Below are 15,037 nucleotides of genomic sequence, written 5' to 3'. Positions count from 1 at the left end.
ACGTGAGAGGCGTCGAACGCTCTAGCCTCGATCTCCGAAGCTCGGTGGTCGTAGACGAGATCTCTCGGGGACACGGTGCGATTAAGTTTGCCGACCGGAATGTAATACATTCTTCCAAACATTACATCTGAGCAAAGCGCCGGCGTGTTGCCATCCCTGGCTAGGTAGTAGCCCTTGTCGGGACTGAAATCCCCAAACGTCAGCGCGCCTCGTACAAGTTTCATGTACGCAGATGCCCGCGCCACGGATTTCAAAGGAAAGACAGCGGCGTTCACTGTCCGCTTGATGTCTTCGTGCGAGACGCTGATGAAAATCGGCTCTGCTGCAAAATGCCTGGACCATGTAGCTTTCACAGCGTTCCAATTTTCGCCGTCATCCGCATCCATCTCCAGGTCGTAACCCACCACGGGTGCCATGTCGGTCACTTCCAAATTGACAGTGGTGTACAGTGGCACGGTTTCGCATTGTGACCGAATCACCAGTCCCCTGCACAGCAATGACTCTTTGTGATAAAATATCGACTTCAGTAGCACTCCGACTACTGTCGGTTCGCGATCGATGTCGACGCTTCTACGCTGGGGATATATGTCTGGAAAATAGTCGACGAACGGCAGCGGCTTGTCCATACTCTTCCTTGTTAACACTAACGCCTTGTACGTCTGTGATGCGTAACAGCCGAGCTGGATTGCAACCTTTGTAGTAGTACCACACCAAGCTTGTAGCCACCGACCCTGAAACGATTCAATTTAATAAAGACACCCCCTCACCAACCGTGACCCTTAACCCCCCACCCCCATGCTAAATAATACCGTGCTGTCCAAGCTATCGGTGTTGTGTGTTTTGAGCGTGGAATAAATGACACGAATAACACAATAGAGATTTACACTTTTATTGTAGACACAACTCAGGTAATGTTTTATTCAGCAATAAACCAACCATGTGTACATACAAACTGTCTGCGTGCATTTCATTCAGATCAATCCAACGTGATATCAGAGGTTGTAACCGTCATAACATCTGTGTTTTCGCCATGACGCTCGATAGCCACATTGACCGGTCCCACCACGCACGCCTTGCTGCTGTCATGTATAAAGCGACGGTTCGCCGGTAAGTCTGTAGTCAGGGACCCCATGTCCACTAGGTTATAAGTGTATTTGTCCATGTTGTTTCCTCCGGCCATAATGTAATAACTTTTCACAAGATTGAGGCTTGGATCCAGGCCTGGGTTGCTGCTGCTTTCGACCACTATTATATACATACCCTCGCTCATGTAATCCACACCGTATAGTTCGTAGATGCCACAGGGAGACCAGCATACCAGCACACCGACCTGGCATGTTTCTACCAGGGAAGCGAATTGTGCGCAATGACACGATGCGGTTTGACTGGGAGTGTCACGGCGTTGGTCGTCAGGTGTCAGCATCTCGTAAAGTCGCGATAGCGGCGAGTCCGATCCCAAGGTCACAAGTATGACCCTAGTATACGAAGAACGCAACACCTTTCGTACTATGCAACTCGGTACACCGATGTACTTTTTCTTGAGTCGGCCACAGTTTTCCAGTGTGAAACCTGTACTCTTTCTCTCAGCTTTACAAAGGCTCCACGTAGTGGGATTGGATAATGTTGTTTCGGTCTTTAAATCAGACCCAACGTTTGTAAAGTCATAACTCGTCGATTCGGTCTTGAGCTTTAGTGGTTGGGGCGATGGTTCACGTTTCCTTTGCTTGTCGTGTTTTACGGTGACACAGGCCTTCTTCTTCTTACGCTTCAGTCGGGGCCTGCTACTCTCGCTGACATCCATGGGAGCTTGTTCCGTACCAAGCGACCGAATCGCTGCTGCTACCACACTCTCATATAACTCAAACACTATGTCGGTGTCGGGTGTCTCATGCGCGATTTTGTCTCTTGCATCTTCGCGGGCGACACAAGTTTGCTTCAGCACATCTCCTAGCCGCAATGCCGACGCCTCGGTCTTGTCGCGGATCACAGGCAGTATGCCATCTGGCTGCATGCCTCGTAGGTCCACATCTAGTGCGGTAGACAACGCGCGGATCGACGCCGCCAATGTGTTCATTTCAGTTACTTTAGCTTCCATGTGGTCAACCTCGGCCTTTGCGCTCTCGAGTGCACTCTCGAGATTGGAAATGTGTTTGTCTTTCTCTGTTAGCTCTCTGTGCAGTGTGCCGTTCAGGTTTGTCAAAGCGACCAGGCTGGCCTGCAGTGACTCGCGTTCCTGAGAGAGGGTTTGGATTTCACTCTCGCTCTTCTGCAGTGACTGTTTGTTGTCGACTACAAGTTTCTCTAACTTGTGGCTGAGCTGATCTATCGACGCCTTGTGACAAGCTTTATCTTGCTCACTGTCTTCTTGGAATAAAATGAACTCTTTTTTAGCGTCATGGGTCTCTTTTTTAGCTTTTTCTAATTCCTGCACAAGCCTCCGTCTATCGTCTTCGCGCGTACGCTTGTACTTTTCGTGTGTGGCCGTCAGCTTCTGAATCGTGCGTTTCTGTTCGTCGAGTTCCTCGGCCAGATCCCGGATTCGCCTAGCCGAGGTCAGGTTGTGCGCTTCGGCTTGCGACTGGCGCTCTTCCTCTTTTGCCGATAACGCGTTGTCTAGATTTGTTTTCTCGGCCCGTAGTTGTTCGCATGTCGCCGTTTTACGCGTGAGTTCGTCGGCAGTGTTTACGATGACAGCCGTGAGCTGGATTACCAACTCTACCAGCGCTTGAAAGCGCTCTGTCAACTTAACACTGGTGTCGGGCATAGTTTGCGACGGGACGGGTTTCAATCGCTGTACGATTGACAACAATTTCTCACTGAGATTGCCATCGTTCTCACGGACATGCTCGGTGATGGCGTTCAAATCCGCGGTCTCGACGGGTATATTTTCTGCACACAGTCTTGTGCAACAAGCTATTACGTTGTCCGCCAGCGGTATATCAGCTAAACTCTTCATGTGCCTACACTCCGAGAACAAGCCCGTTGTTACACAGCTCTCTAATCCGCGGATCGTCATGTCGTAACAACCGCATATTTCCATGGCCAAATCAAACCCTATAATCTCACGAGCATCGGTTGTTTCGAATGACTCTAACCATCTAGTCAACTCGGCAAAAGTCTCTGTCATTCCCCTAAGCGTACCCGTTATCGTGTTTGCCGGCGAAGGCTTTTGTGTGACACGGACAGTCTCCTCAGATGGCGAGGGGTCCGTCTGGGTGTCCAAATGGAAGAGTCTTGACATGATATCCAACAGATCGACACGAGAATCTTCGCCAGCACTGAACTGAGGTCGATTGTTCACTCGACTCTTGTGCGGCTTCCCAGCTTTCCCTGTACAGGTCCCAGACTCTGTGTTTTCGCGCACGGACGCCTCCTGTTCGTCCGTGCGCGTGGTCTCGGTGCCGTTTTTGCCACATCCACCAGCCCGGGTCGGGCTCGTTCTTTGGCGGCTTGTTCTGTCTTTTCTGTCTTTTCGCGCACGGGTACGTTTGCTCGTGGCCGTGGCACTCGCCTCGCTCGCTGTTCTGTGGCCCGCGTGTTGTTGACGTGTCGCCGCCGTGTCCACAGCGGAGGTCTGGATTGTCTTCTTGGTCCGACGTGAATTCGACTTGCTTTTGCGCCGTTGATGATCCTCTCTCTCCTGCTGCACTTCGGTGGCCGCGGTGCTCGTTTTCCCATTCCTCCTCGAGGCTCGTGGTGTAGGGGCGCTTGTGATTAAGGCATCGTCCCGGTCCTTGGGTTCTCGCGCACGCGTGTCCATTTTCGGAAGACGAGCGTGTCGGAAACACTCTGGCGCACAGAGACGTACACAGGTCGCCGAAGAGCACTTTGTCAATCTGCGTCACGGCCAAAACTCTCTTGGGTTCTGCGGGGCAGGCTATTGGCATATCGCGGTAGTCGTGCCCGCACCGTTGACAGAGCTCTTTAACGCGACCGTACTGTTTCGCGTCGACCTTAAGGCTACCCAACAGTTTTTCCGTCGCACTGCACCAACCGTCGAGCGCTCCGCAGCACAAGGCCGTGAGTATCACGGCCCAGTACGGAGCGTCTATGACCTCCCGGGTGACGGCTTGCGATACGCGCTTCGATATAGCTAGACCAGTACGTGTCAGTTCCACTTCCACCCAAGCTAGAGCGGATCGTTTAGCGGACTGTCTAGCTTCACGCATGGGCCGTAGGTCGTGTTGGTTAACAGTCGTACATGCCACGGGTGTTGTGTCGCTAGACAGTGTCCACAACACGGATGTGCCCCACAGGTCCCTGTCGGGCTCGATGAAAGAAGCACCGTCGGCGCCTCGCGACGTTTCGCGGCGCAGGTGCTCTAGGGTCAGTCTGCTTTGCTCGTACACGACTTTGAACGCCAAAGGAGCCGCCAGCCTAGACAGCGTATCTCTGACAAGTCCTGCTATGCACATGTCTTTGTCCTCGCCAGTTACGTGAAATAGCAAGTTCCGAAATTCCATATCCACGGCGGAGTATATCCTAGATACGATCGACTCCGGGCGATGACCGTCGATCGCGTCCCCGAAAAACGGATTTGCGATTACGTGTGACGGGACGTGCGGTTTCACCCACGCGAACGGTGCTCTTGCTAGGATGCTCACCGTCCTTACTTCGTGGCCCTTAGAGTTCGTGTACATGCCGGTGAGGTGTTTGGCCGTAACAAGACCGCGATCGTCCTGTTTGCTGCTCTCTGCGTACGCGACCCGAATAATTAGACAGTTGCCGACTCTGGACTGCGCCTTGGTTAGTGGGATACGATAGAGACCATCCTCACCCGGCTCTGTGAGAATAACCGCTGTTGGTATCACTTTCTCGATGTTGACCGTGTGCGACCAAAAATATTCTACGAGTTGCACGTTAGAGGTGTGTTGGGCCAAACGCACCGTCAAATGATACGCTCCGCTCCAGTCGCCCACTTGACTCGGATCCATGTTTGTTGCAACTACACAACGCTGACAATGCCATGTGTGAAGGAATAGCGTGGCGTGTTGTGCGTGATACACAAAGCATAAGTTGTACAATAATCACACGCGCTTGGTATCACACAAAAACAGTTTATTGTATGTACAGTGAAACAAAAGCAACACCAACAACGGGAGATATAATACCTGCAAATGGGATCACACACAGTCTATAACAAACACATGACAGTGATCATCATCGATCATAATCATCATCGATCATAATCATCATAATCATAATCATCATCATCATCATCGATCATCATCATCATCCATGACAGTCTTTGGTCCTTCTTCACTGACGATCTTTATGATACATGCGGGTGTCAGAGTCTCTAAGCCCTGTTCGGAAGCCTGCTCTGCGATAGATGCGGGTGTCAGAGTCTTTATGATACATGCGGGTGTCAGAGTCTCTAAGCCCTGTTCGGAAGCCTGCTCTGCGATAGATGCGGGTGTCAGAGTCTTTATGATACATGCGGGTGTCAGAGTCTCTAAGCCCTGTTCGGAAGCCTGCTCTGCGATAGATGCGGGTGTCAGAGTCTCTAAGCCCCGTTCGGCTGAGTCTGGGCATTCCTGCCCGGGAGAGTCCATCTCCTTGTCTTTTACAGATGGCTCGCTTGTCACATCTAACACATCCAGGGCCTCAGACGCTTTGGATTCTTCCTGTGTTGTATTATCAGACACCGCGGGGACATTGCTGTCGTCTCCGTCGTCCTCACCATCCTCGCGTTCGAGATCAAATACGCAGCTCCGTGTAGTGTTGCAGGCCAAACTCATCATGTACGTGGAATCGGATTCTAGGTCGTAGTCATCTACACACGCTATGGTGCTCACTGTGCCAGCGGAGGAACCTAATCCTTCTTGTTGCTGTGATGCTACTTTCATCAGTTCATTGATAAACTCGTCCTTGACACCCATGGTGTTTATAACGGTTAGGTACAACATCAAATTGTTTTGTGCACCTAAGCCCTGCAGAGTACAATCCATTTCCCAGGCCCTCACGTCGAACATGTCTGGGTAATGTCTCCCTATTGCGTCCAGAAGCTCGGTGTACAGCATGCCTGTGACGGCTTTCATTACGGCGTGGTTAGTTTCCATCGTTGTGGCCATGTCTTAGGCGCGCGAGCGAGTGTTTGGCAGCTTACGCACTGGGGGTACAGCGTTTCGATATCCACTAGTACTTCAGAAAAAATCGGTTGCGTACATTTGGGGCAGGCTATGTACATTTGTTTCATCTCGGTGAACGTGCACGTGTTGACGTCTCTGGTGCTAAGCGGCACATTGAACATTGGAGCCGCGCAACACGAGGACCCGAACGACATGCACTCAAAGTCGTATTCGACGTCTATATTCCTGGGATTGCCTTTCACTTCGGAGGAATGAAACGTTTGGTTTTTCAGACACTTGGAACACCTGAGATCGCCTTCGACTCTTGGCTGCACGGAAGGCGTGGGCGCTCCGGGGATGAGGAGTATCTGCTTGTGGTTGTGGTCGACCCAATTGATGTGGCAGTTTAACACGGCATACAGGAGCATCTGCGATTCCGGGGGCAGTTGCCTCAGCTGTTGAAATCGCTCGAGGTGAAAGGCCTCGACGCTTTCGCGCAGCTTGGGTATGCAGCCCGCTGCCGTTTCCAACGGGGTGTCCGTCGTGTACGCGAGCGCGAGTTTGTAATAACAACTCAGCTCCCACTCGGACGCTAACGTTAGCGTCGGATGCCCCAGAGTCTTAACTACCTGAAAGGCGTTTATCAACTTGGTGTGATAGGACTTTCTCGTCGCGGAGTACACGAGCTTGGACCATTTTATCAGGCTGGCTTCTTCGTGGCCGCGGTCCTCGTGCAATTCGTTGGTTCTTCGGTCTCGGTAGTCCGCCCCGCGGTAAACGGGCTCGGCTGTACGAAAGCTAATATCCTGCGCGTCACGGTGTCCCTTTGTGGCGTTTGCGCGTGGGGCTGTATTGCCCGCAGCCCGTTCCGGCTGCTCGATCGGAGGCGGCCGATGTAGTCCGGGAGGCGGAGTCCCGCACCATCCCCGGCTGGCCAGAAACTTTAAAGCCTCGACTGTCACGAGCCCGAGTTTGTGTTCGGCTCGTTCCTGATCGAAATATAACACTTGCTTTTGAAAACTGTAGAAATCGGCGAGCAGCGCTAAGCGTAGCACACCCTCGTACCCGGCCAGTTGCACCACCGCGGATTCGTCCGATAAGGAGGACTCGCCCGTACACTCGACCAGGCTGCGCGACAGAGTACGCCACAAAGACAGGCAAACGGTCTTGACTTCGTCCGCGAGAGGGACGTTAGATTTAGCGGACAAACATTTTACAAGCTCGGATCTTAACGTAGAGGGGGGACCTGTCTCCTTTTGCTTATAATGGCACGCCAAACTGAGACACTCCAGGTACGCCTGCAGCAGGATCCCTTTTGCATACCGACCGGACCACACGACGACGGGATCGGGTACCCTTGCAAGGTCAGTTCTTTTGCGCCGGTGATCCTCGATTCTCCCGTCGTCTTCCATCTGTACCTGCCGGTCCTGTTCCCCGATGAAGTGTTGAAGATACACGCCGAACACCTGGGACACTTCTTAGCTTTGCAGAGTATACCCAAAGTCAACGACGATCTGGAGAGCACGCTCTTCCACGGGCTGTGTCGACTGTTCACCAGCGAGAGGGTCCTTGAAGTGTACGCCCAGACCGTAGGGGATCCTCCCTGTGACCCGGAGGGTCTACCTTGCGGTCAACGACTGGAGGACTGTGAAAATGACGCCGGCGAACCCCCTCGCGTGTTTGCCTCTTTCACTAAAAGTACAGCAAAACAAAACGTTCTGGCTCTACTGCGAGGCCTTCTGTCTTTGTTCAACAAGACCGACCTCGTCGAAGAGATACCTCATACTCCCGGACACGAACCCGAACACATGCTATTCTTGTATCTCATCCAGCTCATGGTGGTGTTCGTGAGTAGCCAAATGCCTGAGACCGACCTGGCTACTATTATGAGCGTGGCATCGTCTGTGTTTCTCGAGACGAACCTCTGTCACCCCCTGTGCGCAGCTACGCTGTTGAAGCCCATGTTCGTCCCTTACTACCAGCAGCAATCCAGCAGGCCGAAGAAAAAGGCAGACGGCAAACCGCTCGCCGAGGGCGCACCCAGAGTTGCCTGTTACAGGTTGTTCACGGGGTACGTGTTGAACGACAAGGGCGAGGACGTGTCGACTTCCGGTGATCTGGAATGGACGGAGCGCAGCATTCTGAACCGCGTGCAGGGCTGGAAGCTGCAAGAACGTGACAACAGGAAACTGTGGTTCGTGGCGCCTCAGATGGGCGACAGGGTTACAATGATCAAAACCGAGGCCTTGCAGTTGATGGGGGGGCAAATCGGCGAGAAGGCCGTCAAGATAGCAGAATGCCTGGTGTGCGACAATGTCATGGCCTACATGCAGTCGAGCGTCATCGGCACCTTGCGTAACATGTTACCTTGTCACGCCAACAGTGAGTTCGACGAACCTGTCATGGCCACGGTCAACTTTTCCATGACCAAGTTATCCGAGGCCATACGACATCAGAGCAGAAACCTGTGGTCCAAACTGCGTACGCGCACCAAGAGCTGTCTTTGCGTCACGGGCGTTGGGTTTGCGGGGCAAGACAGCGGAGCGGTCCTTCATTTCGGCCGAGTGTTCACCGGATCCGAAGAGAAGAGACTCCAGGGCCAGGGGTCCTACGGGACATTCACCTCCGTAGTCCTAGGAACAGGAGAGACCATGATGAGTAACATGCTGTTCGCTGCGTACAGTCTCCAACCGCCCCCCGCCAACAAAGGTGTTCGTGCTACGTTGGCCTCGCCGTACAAACCAGTGCCTCGCCGCGCCGACACCGTGACAGACGTGTACATGTACGCTAGATATCATCACAGGCTGAACTCGGGGGAATTCACCGAAGTTGCACATGTGAAACCCGCAAAGGATTCCCCCCAGGCCAATATGGTCATGGAGACGACTCTGACGCCAAACAGCAAGTACAAGGTCACCGCGGTGCACGGCGCCTTGCCCATGTGCGGGCTAACGCTGGCGCTTACCGTCAGACAGACGATGATAATGGTGACTGGCTTTCTGTGCGCGGAGATAGCGCGGTGCATCTACGGGACCAAGTCCGGCGACATGATGACCGTATGCAGGAGCATCACAGCGCTGAGCATGTCCTGTAAATTCAAGCTGCCTAAAAGCGACGACCAGGAAACACTCAACACGCTCAAAACCCCTTTCGGCGAACTCTTGAAGGTGACAGGTCCCATGTTCGGCAATTCCTCGAACAGAGCACGCCTCGATCTCAACGCGTTGGAGTGGCTTGACGCCAAAGACTACAGGCTGCCCGAATACTTGCGCACGTCGCTGAACATGTTGGGGGACACCAGGCAGCAAGTGGAACAGATCATGAGAGACAAGAACATGTCGTACAACAGGGTCGTGTTCCTCAGCGACAATAGTAGAATGAGCATGACGCAGTTGTACGAAAACGAAAAGGGTATGGTGAATGCCCCTCTGATGGCGATGTGTAACATGAGGTTGTTCACCAACAACACCAAGAGCTACGCCGCTTGTAAATTTTCCAACAAGGGCGGCTACTACCTGGTCAACGTGTTTAGCAATACTTGCATAAAGACACAGCTGTATCACCGAGACGACTCGTTGGAACTCCAGTGTTTGATGCGACCCACGCAAAGCACAGTGGACGAAGTGATGGAAAGCATCGCGAAGGAGGTATCTTTCACGGTGCCTCGCATAGACATCAACCGGGTACGAATGTTGGCGGTGGATTTGAGAGCGGAGGACTTTGAGTCTTTGATCTGCGCTATTGAGAAGAAAAACATCCAAGTGACCGGTCTGGTTTCGCTGCCCTCGGCTTCAGCCAAGAAGCCGAGCCCGTCGCCTGCGTCGCAGACATCGACACAGGCACGGGATGAGGCCGATCGAAACGACAACCGTCGGGCGGACTATTCCTTGAAGAGAAAGGACAGGGAAGAGGAAGAACCCGCCAACTCGCTCTCCGGCGGTAACAAGAGTAGCAAGATTGCACACGTTTCGGCTAGCAACGCGGCCCTCGATAGCTACGGTGAGACAGAACGTTCTGCACCTGCGGAATTGTCCGTGGTGGATGACAGCGACGCAGACTGCGGATACGACGACTCTGACTAACCGGAATACTCCTTCTTACTATGATAATGATGATAATGATAATGATGATAATGATAATGATGATAATGATAATGATGATAATGATAATGATGCCGATGATGTTTTTTTTGTGATGCCACTGTCTAGTTTACATGATTTTTCATGTTCTCGTAAAAATAAAGACAACCTTAAACCATAACAGTTCCCGTACAGTGTCTGTGTTTATTCGAGACATATACACTCGTAGTGCTTACAGCGTGTCGCATGTAATATATTGCCAATACATTGCCAATCGTAATATTATGAACGCGTTGGGTGTCAATATAAAACCATCGCATCGAAACGATGTGCCTCAGTCGGACACTCTCACTCTCAGTCGGAGACAGATGTACGTCAGTCGGTGAGATCGCATTGCCCGCAAGAGGAGAAAGTGAAAAACACCACACATTGCATTCCTCACAGTCCAAGGCCTCACAACACTTCTTTCCGTATAACACCCACGTCGGTCGCGCTACCCTTTGTGATTGTCGTCGTGTGCTGTCAACTGATTGGTCTTGCACGGTGACTTGCTAAAGGGTAAATCGGTGAGAGACTACGTGAAGGAAAGCAAAGAGCTACAAAGAGTGATAAACCAGTGTGGCGGAAGGTACCACACGCTGAGCAACACTCAGAGAGTAAACCAAACCCAAGTGGATACTCTGTTGAGTAAAATAGAGGACATGGTAGAATTCAACGGAGGTGAGCACTACAGCAACGATATGTACAAGGCAGCGCAGAAGAAACTCGAAAGAGACAGGGAGCGGAAGAGGAAAGAGCAAGACCAAATGCGAAAAGAGCACGAAGACATTATTAAGACAAGGGGAATGGTGTAGATTCTTCGGTCTTACGTCTCTGGGATTATTTGGAGCAGGAGCATACTTGTCCTCTTACGTGCTAATGGGGATCGGTGGGGCGATTGGGTACTCTCAGTTTAATTGTTCTGTGGCCATGTTCAGTTAGGTAGGCTACCTATATTAGTTGGGTTACCATCACACACAAGATTGTTTTTGACAGAGCTGCTTATGAAGACAGTGTGCTGAGAATCGGTTTTCTTAACCGTGTGGATCTACAACATGTTGATGTTAGACAAATGCCTCTGTTTTCTGTCCTTGTGTTGTAAACCATGTGGCATCTGTGCAGCACAAATAAAAGCTGAGACATACTGTTATTGTGTGGTGTTTTACACTGTTTCATTTGCGTTGAAAACTCAATCATACACTGAGCTGGGTTTGATTCCTTTATACACCAAATGTCAAATGAAAACCCCCGTACAAGATCACAGTGTACGTTTGTTTATTCACGAATACATCAGCATGTTGAGGTTACATATACAATTTTATATCACAAGTAAAATAGACTTGTCGCGGTGGTGGCTTTTACAAAAATATACACACACACTGCATGAAAAGAGCATGAAATATCCCCTAAATAAAGCAGAGTCCTATGAAAACAATGTGTTGTATACACAGATGTCATGGTTTACGGTCTACGCTATGTTCTAGAAAATAAAGTGCGGTAACAATCAATGGTGTCTGTTACCAACACCACCGTAAAACACACACATGTCGTCCGATGTTGTTAGCCATCCGAGATTCATTCGGTCCTCAGGACCCCCAACCGTTACGTTTTCCTCTGCTAATGTACAAGTTAGAAAAGAAACAAGCCGTGTTCAGTTGAAAACAAAGTTTATTTAATGTTGTGTCGTAACACACTCAAACAGAATAACTGATAGAACACTGAATCTGGGACACTTGCTGCCACACATACACCTAAAGACAACAGTAGAGGTTTTATTGAAACATAGATCATTTCTTGAGACATACACGCATACGAGGCACTATGTATCAAACTCCAGATGTCTCATCTCCTAGCCCGTGGTGTTGTGGGCAACGATCGGTTTGGTTTACAATGTGTCCAGTCCTCCGTTTTCGTACGATACACACCACCACCAGACACAAAGCTACAGTGCACAAACACAACACTGTTGACATTAAGGCCCACGGCAAAACAGCGTTCGGCCAGCCAAGTGCGCGAAGAGTTTGGCGATCCCCCGCTCGCCAGTGTTTGACAATGTGACACCCCGTGTCTTCCTCCGACACGTGGCAGGTGAAGTTCCCCGTGTCAGATGGTAAGATATCCACAGCGATGCGTCGTTGAAACGTGTCGTCGTCGTTTGGGAGAGTGTCAAACACCTTAAGTCCGTCCTCAGTGTCGAGAACTCGGCCGTTTCTCATCAGCCTCATCGCAGCCGTGTTTGTGGAGAAACCAGAGGCCAGACAAATCAATGTGAGAGTAGTGCCGTTTGTCTTCAGCGTAAACACGTACACGTCAGGGGCGGTTGCCCTTTCTCTGGGTCCCCGTTTGCTGTATTCAACAAACCTAGTCAACCAGTCGATACACTCGCCGTGCAAGTAGCCGATGGTGTATTCTGTCAATAGGGTCACAGCGTTCCATTTGTCCGCGATGGTTTTCGCCACTTCGGTTTCAGCCGACCACCTTCCTGTGACATAATCAACAGACATTAAATCGTCACCATCGTAAGCGTACTTATCCACCCCACTGACAAACCGCAGCCTCTCCTCGGAGGGGTTCGTTTTCCCGTAACATCCGTGCAACCACTGTAGAACATGTAGATCCCCATCGGACGCAGAGTGTCCCGTCAGAGTCATCACGACATCTAGGTTAACGCCAAACCATTGCTGCTTGCTGAGTCGACTCTGCGTGCCCTTAGCCCAGTAGTCACTAGTTAAGCGTTCTCGAGCCCAGTTTGTTGTGGGGGTTTTCCGTGGGTTGTCAGTGTCAAAACGGTCAAAGGGTTTACCGTCCACTAGACCTATTGCTGTAAACTTGTGCACACCCGGCAATCCAAGGTCTGCGGACAGCGCTGTATAAATGTAGATCAGCGAATGAGTTGCCGAATTCACTGTCAGCATACGAGTAACAAAGTACAAAAACACATACCACTCGTCCATCGTAAGAACTACCTCAAGTATGTACGGTGTGCAAATGCAAGTGAGTCCAACTCTCCCAGTGGTCGGGCAAATACACTCGCCAACGGTTCGGTCGTCTCACAACAAAGCTCGCTGTCCGACCGACAATCTCACCCCCCGGCTGTCGTGTTTTTTGCATCGACCACATATATACCCAGCTAAGGCCTAGCCATCCCCACGTGTGTCGGTCTTTTGTAAGAAACGAACGCTGTAACTGAGAGGTCTTCACTTACAGTTGTCCAATGTGTGTGATTTTATATACAAGCACAGCACGGTAAACGCAGAAGCGGGGTGTGCGTGTTTCACCGCAATGGCAAAAGTCAGTGTTTGCACTGTTAGAAGAGCAAGCGGACGGACTAGACTGAAATGAGAGGCCCACGCATAACAACAACATGTAACATTTCATGTAGGTTTATTATTACAAGCAGTGTGATAACAAGCCGATACAATACAATACAGTGAACACTTTGCCCCGTTCTACTATTCGGGGTACCACAGCCTAAGAGTTGCGGCCTTTCGCCTCGCATCCGTGTCATTGGTCTTGCACCACAGAAGACAATCGCTGCCGTTGGGTTCCGTCCGAAAGACCTCTCCCAGACGCGGCATGACGGCCATCCGCTCGTCGACCAGCCTTCCAAAGTCACCGCGTTCATCCTCGATTGTGACACACACAAGCTTGTCCTCCTCGGCTTCATATTCGCAGTCGTCGTACGCTGTCTCGCGGTTTCGCATGTCACCCCACAAGCCAGGCTGCTCGACGACCCATCTCGATCCGAAGTAATCCCTGTAAGCAAGCCACAGCTGTCGAGCAAGCGCTTCCGCGTCCGCCGCCGCCTTGCCGTCGTCTTCTAACAGCAGTGTTATACGTGATCCCACCTCGGCCACTCTGTCCACGTACACGTACCAACGAGCCCATCCGACCAGCAAAGCCTCGAGCTTGCAATCGAGCCAAAACTGCACCATGTGAAATCCGTCAAGGCACAGCACACTCAGGTCTTCTAGGTCCATAAAGTCTACGCAATCGGGCGCCGTTTCGCCCCATTCCTCCGGGTACTTGATCCTCTGTAACATCTTGCCAGACAACATGTGTATCTTCAGGATGTCGTCGGCCCAAGGGTTATACACTGTCCAAGGCTTTGTCATTTCTCCGTCGGGGAACACCAACCTCGGGTGTGTTAAACGTATGCTGTGCACTTGCGGCATCATGGCTTTGCTCTGCTGCTGCTGCTGCTGCGTTATACACCGACACTGTCACAGAGTGAGCTTCACTGTCTTGCAATCGCATCCATACAGCTTACATAGCATCCCACAGCTCGACACCTACCCAGGTCGGGGATAATGTACAACGTAGGTAGGATGCCGTCTCAGACGCGTCCGTCTTGTCGCACGGGGTGTCCAATGTAGCACTTTCGCTCTCCTTGGTTTCGGTGGGTATTGAATCGCCAAAGGCATCACGATCGCAGGTCTCTGGATGTCTGTATTTGATACAGAACGTAACCGCAGGCGGCGAAAGCGAGGAACGGCCCTGACAGTCTCAGAAGCAGTGAACTATACATACCCACACATAAGCAGTACCGGTCGAATGTCAGCTCTTATTGTACCTGCCCCCGTACCAAAATGAGCTTACGTTCAGATGACATAGAAAATGCGCTTGAATTTGTAGCCGATGTATGAGAGAACACAGAGACCAAACACAGAGGATCACACGCAGAACAACCAGAATGTAACATTCCATTTAGTTTATTACGGTCAGCAATGGTGATACAATGCACACAGTAACATTTGTGACAGCCCTCAGTCCACCGCAATCCTTTACGTGGCTTCCAAAAAAACATCAGGTCGTTTGTTATATTGCTATCAACATTGTGGTGCGATC

The 15,037-nt window shown here is 51.2% G+C and overlaps 2 protein-coding genes and 1 long non-coding RNA gene across 3 annotated transcripts in view; 1 reads left to right on the top strand and 2 right to left on the bottom strand.

Moving 5' to 3' along the window:
• Positions 1–15,037, bottom strand: part of LOC145420235 (TOG array regulator of axonemal microtubules protein 1-like) — a 321,547-nt gene that overhangs the window by 225,046 nt on the left and 81,464 nt on the right. The window lies entirely within an intron of this gene.
• The window catches only part of LOC145420236 (uncharacterized), a 210,664-nt gene that overhangs the window by 184,190 nt on the left and 11,437 nt on the right, over positions 1–15,037 (top strand). The gene's annotated exons all lie outside the window — the stretch shown is intronic.
• On the bottom strand, positions 11,450–13,173 carry LOC145419921 (major histocompatibility complex class I-related protein 1-like). The gene has a single exon (XM_080288400.1). The coding sequence runs from the start codon at positions 13,141–13,143 to the stop codon at positions 12,016–12,018; it is 1,128 nt and encodes a 375-aa protein (XP_080144526.1). The 5' UTR covers positions 13,144–13,173; the 3' UTR covers positions 11,450–12,015.

The sequence above is a fragment of the Astatotilapia calliptera genome, chromosome 14 (assembly GCF_964374335.1).
Source record: "Astatotilapia calliptera chromosome 14, fAstCal68.1, whole genome shotgun sequence".
NCBI classification, from domain to species: domain Eukaryota; kingdom Metazoa; phylum Chordata; class Actinopteri; order Cichliformes; family Cichlidae; genus Astatotilapia; species Astatotilapia calliptera.
The sequence above is the reverse complement of the archived record's forward strand: the minus strand, read 5'-3'. Positions and strand labels throughout refer to the sequence as shown.

Excerpts from the sequence above, each read along its gene's own strand:
- LOC145419921 (XM_080288400.1), bottom strand. The coding sequence starts at position 13,143 with ATGGACGAGTGGTATGTGTTTTTGTACTTTGTTACTCGTATGCTGACA.